The sequence below is a fragment of the Salvia hispanica genome, chromosome 6 (assembly GCF_023119035.1).
Source record: "Salvia hispanica cultivar TCC Black 2014 chromosome 6, UniMelb_Shisp_WGS_1.0, whole genome shotgun sequence".
NCBI classification, from domain to species: Eukaryota; Viridiplantae; Streptophyta; class Magnoliopsida; order Lamiales; family Lamiaceae; genus Salvia; species Salvia hispanica.
The window spans coordinates 10,693,333-10,699,870 of NC_062970.1; the positions used below are offsets into that span (position 1 = coordinate 10,693,333).

The window sequence follows — 6,538 nt, forward strand, 5'->3', positions numbered from 1 at the left end:
GCACTTTTTTTTCTATAAATATATACTCCCTCTGTCCACGATTAAATGTCAATATTTCACCAGCACAGATTTTAAGAAATTGTTTAATTGTATAAAGTAAGATGAGTGAAAAAGTTAATGGAATGTGACATCTACTTTTATATATTGATTTTATAATAAAATGTAAGCGAATGAGTTAATGGTTGTTATGGTCCATTTTCCAAAAATATTATAAAAGTCAAATGGGTTATTTATTGGAGAACGTATGATAATAGAAAAATAGGACATTTAATGACAGACGGACGGAGTATAAAAAGGAGTGGAAGCCCATTGGCCCAATCGCTTAACTCCATTCTTCTTCATTCCCTCTCTTAAATATCCAGATTTAAATATCAGCGGTAATTCCCTCGCTCCATCAAATTCTTCAAGCTAACTAATGGAAAACTCATCAATAGAGTTGGATCCATCTCTCAAACTTGCTATAGCAATGGCCCTAGCTCATTCCCGGCGCCGACAGGGACTTCTTCCCTCCGCCACTACTACATCTTCTCACCACGACGATTCTCGAGCGAAATCCGGTGACAATTCCGAGGCTGATGCGATCAAATGGAAAAATAAGGTTTCGTACTCTCACATGTCTCTTGTTTATCGTGCTCGTGTGCATCAGCTGAATTGATTTAGATTTATTTTTGGAATTTGGACATTTTAGGCCAAACAGAGGAAAGGAGAAATTCTTAAGCTGAAAGAAGATCTGAAGATTGCGGAAGGCGAGTTCCATTTCCTCTTGATTCTCCGTTAATTCTGCATAATATTTTTAAAATTAACTAGCATACCTTACTTCTACATGTTCGTGTTAATGTGAAAATCTGTATGAAGTCATATAACAGGATTCATCTCCTCGGATTTGAGCTAACTCTTGCTGGTTTTTTCTCATGTTATTTGCTGATTTTTCACATCAGAAGGGATGCAACATGATCTATTTCCCCAAAACATTTCGTGCAAATGCTATTTCTATGATAACTTGGGGCAGCTAAGTCCTAGTCACGGATCCTACCAGGACAGAATTAATGATGTGTTTCACCGTCGATTTCTCAGACAAGGTACTCTTAAGTTCTAGATCGTTCAGTTTCACAGGTCTCCTTCTTTTTTAACATTCAATGATCTTGGTTAATCACAGTGAGATTAGCTGAGAGGAAGAAGAGAAGACATAATGGCTTGTTGCTGCAATCTTATATATCAGGTAAAGCTGCATTACGGTTCGAAAAGTCTATGAAAGAATAAGATTTTGTGTTTTTATAGTGTCAGGATAAATGATTGTTCAGTTTCCAGCTTTTCTGATGGCAGTTGCATGATGTTTTTTCTGTTTTGTGAGATGAACTCTAGCAAGAGGAGCATATGCACGCGACTTCATAAGTATGCACAGAAATTAACAAGATTTTGTTAAGTATGTGAAGATTTCATGGTTTCATGCATGTTGTTTATTACCTGTTGCTTTCTTCCTTGTAAAAATTGGAGTCCAAGAGGCAAGAGTTATAAAATAAAGGGAGATTAAACCAATGAGAGACGTTCCTATTGCCACTTCATTGCTTCATAGCTGCTATTGGTATATAATGCTTCTTATTGGTCACAGACAGGGCTGTTGAAAATGAATTGGAGCAATTGAAAGCTTCAGTTGATTTTCTCGTGGAGCTTTGTGAGACTTCCTCTGCTACCGGAGTGCGTGGGACAACCTTGATCACAATTTATTAAGTGCTTGATCACAATTTATTAAGTTCGTGAACTCATAATTTTTGCAGGCAGAGGAATCTAATTTCAAAAATTGGTCGCACCAGGCTGCTGACTTTATTCTTGGTATGCCAAATCAAGATGAATCTCAATTCTGCTGCTGTAAAGTTTATAACATATTTTTTATAAATGCAAATTAGGCGACCAGTCATTTAACCTTGGTTTATTAATTAATAACCATGGTTGAAATCTCATCAGAATATTGCTTTCGGTGTCGATGTGTTGGAAAAATCATAAAGGATAATATTTGGCATGTGAACTGCTGCTTAATAAACACTAGTACGATTTTGTATTGAAACAACCTTCTGATCATCCCTTAGTTATTTTGAATGACTACACTTCTCATTTTCTTTTGATCCTGTAGCAGTACCAACTCAAAATATCCTTTACTAATGAGTTTATCTTCTCATGGTAGGAAATTCATTTTTTACAGTATACTAACTTAACTTACTAGATGATTTCTTGAAGCTGCATTGAAGGATTTGTCACTTGGTGAAAAGTTGGATGAAACCACGAAAAGCATTGTGAGTTGTTTGATCATGCGGCTGATGCAAATGATGTGTAAGGGATCACAAAATGATGGTAAGCTGTTGGTTGATCATGGTAATATTGAATTATTTCTGCTCACCATCCTTAGCATCATTTCAGTTTTATCAAATTATCTTGATGAATTTTTACTTTACCTTTCCAGAATCAGTTCCCTATAGTTTCAGGATCTATATTCAACATTTGATGCGAAAACTTGGAAGCGACCCCTATATCGGTCAACACATTGTTCTTGCAGTTTCTCAGAGGATTTCTATGGCTGCGGAAACTTTACTCTTTATGGATCCATTTGACAATGCCTTTCCGAAAATGCATAGTTCCATTTATCTACTGTGAGTCTAAATTAACAATCTTCAAGTCCTCGAGATTTTATAATTGTATTAAACTGGGCAGCTGTGATCCATATATTTGACAAAGGCCATAATAGTAATAAATTTGTGTTGCACTAAACTAATTAATGTTTATGGCAGGATTCAGCTAATCGAGTTTCTGATTTCAGACTACTTACTCTCTTGGTCAATCAGGAGAGACTTGGATTCAAGTATGTGCAATTACTTGTTTTAATTAGCTATTGCGATGCATAACTATTCTTATGACTGGATTGTATATACAGAGCTTCTGGAAGACTGGGTGATATCTGTTTTTCGTGCTGGAAAAGCTTTGGAGCTCTTGGAGAATAGGAATGCAGTATACATACTTTACATGGATCGTGTGACCGGAGAGCTGACCAGACTTCTTGGTCGGGATCCCTTTCCCCAGATGCTCAAACCAGACACTCTTGGTATATTGTTTGGTTGACGTAAGTCAACTAAACTTTACATTTTTAATCTTGATGAAAATATTTTGATGCTTATACTGATAAGATGCAACTGCAGTGGGTCAATTTTGGCTACTTAGGAAAGAAATCCAAAACCCCCACCATCATGTTAAATTATTTCCATTATCAGTATAGGCCCACGTTTGCTTAATTTCTTGAACTCTATCCACATCCACCAACTCCACCACAAGATCCTTCCATATTACACTCATTCAAAAATATTTTTGCATCTTATCGGTAGTATGAAGAGAATGAAACGTGCAATCTCTCTCGTGATAGTAGTAATATTGGTGGCATCTGATTTTCCTCTGATGACGTCGACTGCTCATGACATGAGCTCTGTTGGCCCATCTTTGCAACAGGAGAGCAAAGAGGCATTGCCGCTGCTGCTGAGGTCGAGGAAGATGGTTGTTGTAAACAAGAGGAGGGTCCGCGCCACCCTCCCACGTGGTGGCGCCCGTGGAAGTTCCTCGTTTCGCGCTAGCCCGTCTTTTCTGCTTCAAATTTGTTTTGTTCTCGTTTTCTCTATGTTTTTTGCTCTCTTCTCTTTATAGGAAGATACTGGTTGTGACATATATATGGATCTTGAATTCTCGTTGATATCTCGGTATTTCTGTCAAATTTTGGTTCGTTGCAATAACCATTTATTTTGTGTTTTCTGACTATTTTGATTTCTCCACTTTAACTTTTATATATTAATTTTAATTTTAAACAAAAGACATTTTTTCATATATAAATGGGGAGTAAAATTTTGTGGCTGTCTTAATGATGACTATTGCACAAAAGAATATATGATACTGTAATCAATCAACACATTAGATAATAAACTATACTCCAATTAATAAAGGTTGAAATACGTAATTCAACTTATTCCTTTTAGATGACAAATTTTCCTCATTCTCTAATTTGATTCTTCCTACATCGAGTATTGGCAACCAATTGAATATGAACATATTGGTGGTAAAGCCGGATAGCATGAACGCATTAACGTTAAAAGCTTGATACTATTCGATAATCGATTTATATAGTTCATTCAATATCTATATTTGTTCGAATAGTTAAGATGATGGCATTCAGTGCAACATTCTTGTGGTAATCAGTGAAGATGCGTTTGCTTTCACAAACTCCAATTGATTCTCTCCACCTTGGTTTAGTTATTAGTAAACTTATTTGTTTACTTTAACAAGCTTTTATTCTCATGCATTTAAAAGTAGATAACATGGCAAGTGCTACAATTGCATGTGTCCTTTATTCTTCATCCAACATTCATTACTTTTCCTTTTTTCTATATATATCAATATCAATGTCTATAGCAATAGCATCAACCATTCAAGAACATGAAGATGCAATCACTTTTGTTCATCTTCTTCTTAGCCATTGCTTTGGTGGGGTGCATTTCCACTGAAACAGGTTATTATGCTTTTCGTACATTATTTCCTTTGTTCGTGATAGAAATTCATGGGTTCCATCCTAAAATCAATTAGTGATAGGAGGAGGGGTCCATGAGACTTATACAATAATTTCAGTTCTCTTTGTACACCAATATGAGATAGTTATAATATATGTTCTATTTTTTAGTTTCAATTGTCAACATCGTCTACGTTGCTAAACTGCTTCACCAGATGTAGATATGAAACCAATTTCCAAAAACGAGAAACATCAGACGAGCGCGGAAGCTGTCGTTCATGATCGCAGAGGAGCTAACGGAGGCTCGGATCTTACGAAAAAGCCTTCGCAAACCAAGAGTATTGGAGCCGCTGATTTACCTGTTATCAGTTTCTGTGTTTCTATGTTTTTGACTAGCTTCTTCATGCTTCAAATTTGACTCTCATCTTCTTCTGTTTTTTACTCAACTTGTAATGACTGATTCACTCTTTACTGTGGAATTGATGAAATTGATGAAATCCCACATTAAAAATTTCAACCTTTACTGTGGATTTAATGACCAATCCTAACAATTATAGCAGTTGCGTGCAGAATACACGACAATAATTTAGAGCAAGTTCATTTCATTCAATTGGTTTACAGAATATGTATGCTTTATAAATCTTGATTTAGTTATTTCTACACCAACTTATTAAAACACAATCCACTTATTAATTAAGTTTTCTGTTTATAGGGTGAATCCACTTGTGTGGGAATAGAGAGGAGAATAAGAAATCATATAAATTAGAGGCATTCATGTTTTTGCCAAAGAGTATAAATGTGGGCCTGAACCCACTTTTATTCATTTTTTATTCCATATTCTTCCGCAAGAGCACAACAACCACATTCATGCTCTTCCACAAAAGCATGCTCAAGGATCTCACCATATTATTATTTAATTTAAGTACTTCAATTACTAAAAACATTTCCACAATATTAAAATGCATTAAAATTACCCGAAATACTACTACAATTTACTAAAAAATTAAAAATTACATAATTAAAATCCTAAAAATTGAGATTGAGAGAGTTGTTTGGTATACTGTGATTTTTTATGTTGAAATGAAGATATTTATAGATGAAATTGTGAATTTTGGGATAAAAATAATGAAAAATAAATTAATAGTGCGGAAAAATGGATATATTTTATTGGGAAGTGAGAAAATATTTTTTTATTAAATCTGAATTTTTCAGATCTTTTTGAATTAAAAAACAAAAAAAAATGATAAACCAACGGCCAAGAGCAGGGTCGTGCCGTCGGCAAGAGCACAACGATGAGCACGGCTCTTGCCATGAAGTCGGTACGGCGGGTGCTCTTGCATAAGAGCACCGATGCAGGTGCTCTAAAGAGGAAATTGATTAAAGATTATGAAAAATCAAATCAAGAAGATATTTGTGAAATTAGAATATATTTTCCATGTATATCTACAATTAACCATTTTGAGAAATTCGTTCAAGTTTAATACTCCTTTTGTTTCTTTATAGTTAAGACATTTTTCTTGCATAGAGTTTAAGAAAAAATGTTTAGTGTGTTAAGTGAGTAGGTAAAAAAAATATAAAGAAAGAAAAAGAAAAAAAATAAAGAGAATAAAATAGAATATAAAATAGAGAGAATGGAGTTGTAAAGAAAAAGTGAGTTAATTATCACCATCTCTGGATATGACTCAACTATAAAGGAAATTCTCAAGTTACTCAATTATAAAGGAAATTCTCAAATTACTCAACTATGAAGGAACAGAGGGAATACAATGTAGTCAATAAAGTATTTTGTTTCTTTTATTTTCCGCATTTCAATTTTATTTGGCATTTTGATGCCAAATTCACCAGGTCGGATCTCTCTATGTATCATCGACCTCTTTTCACCCGACCAGATGGTTTTAAGGATAATCCTACCCGTAGGGTTGGCAAATCGTGCAGATTGGGTCATTATCGGGCCAATAAGGCCTAACCCGAACCCGACCTGTTAAGGGAACTGTAAATCCGAAC

The 6,538-nt window shown here is 34.9% G+C and overlaps 1 protein-coding gene and 1 long non-coding RNA gene across 4 annotated transcripts; both read left to right on the top strand.

Moving 5' to 3' along the window:
* The first annotated feature begins 331 nt into the window (after positions 1 to 331).
* On the top strand, positions 332 to 3,727 carry LOC125193659 (protein MULTIPOLAR SPINDLE 1). Of its 2 annotated transcripts, none has more exons than XM_048091502.1 (11): positions 332 to 598; positions 689 to 746; positions 939 to 1,079; positions 1,157 to 1,219; positions 1,610 to 1,695; positions 1,776 to 1,830; positions 2,233 to 2,346; positions 2,456 to 2,642; positions 2,781 to 2,851; positions 2,924 to 3,109; positions 3,490 to 3,727. In XM_048091502.1, exons 1-10 carry the CDS (start codon positions 416 to 418, stop codon positions 3,106 to 3,108), a joined length of 1,143 nt encoding a protein of 380 aa, XP_047947459.1. In that variant the 5' UTR covers positions 332 to 415; the 3' UTR covers position 3,109; positions 3,490 to 3,727. The 2 variants fall into 2 exon arrangements, with proteins under 2 accessions (XP_047947459.1, XP_047947458.1); XM_048091501.1 differs by having other exon boundaries at positions 2,924 to 3,091.
* A 506-nt stretch (positions 3,728 to 4,233) lies between these two features.
* Positions 4,234 to 5,057, top strand: LOC125197300. 2 transcript variants are annotated; one of them, XR_007172041.1, is made up of 2 exons: positions 4,234 to 4,537; positions 4,706 to 5,057. It is a non-coding gene; the product is annotated as an uncharacterized LOC125197300 (long non-coding RNA). The 2 variants fall into 2 exon arrangements; XR_007172040.1 differs by having other exon boundaries at positions 4,750 to 5,057.
* The last annotated feature ends 1,481 nt before the right edge of the window (positions 5,058 to 6,538 follow it).

Excerpts from the sequence above, each read along its gene's own strand:
- LOC125193659 (XM_048091501.1), top strand. The coding sequence starts at position 416 with ATGGAAAACTCATCAATAGAGTTGGATCCATCTCTCAAACTTGCTATA. Across the intron at positions 1,080-1,156 it reads CCGTCGATTTCTCAGACAAG|TGAGATTAGCTGAGAGGAAG; the intron begins GTACTCTTAAGT and ends GGTTAATCACAG. Across the intron at positions 2,347-2,455 it reads TAAGGGATCACAAAATGATG|AATCAGTTCCCTATAGTTTC; the intron begins GTAAGCTGTTGG and ends TTACCTTTCCAG.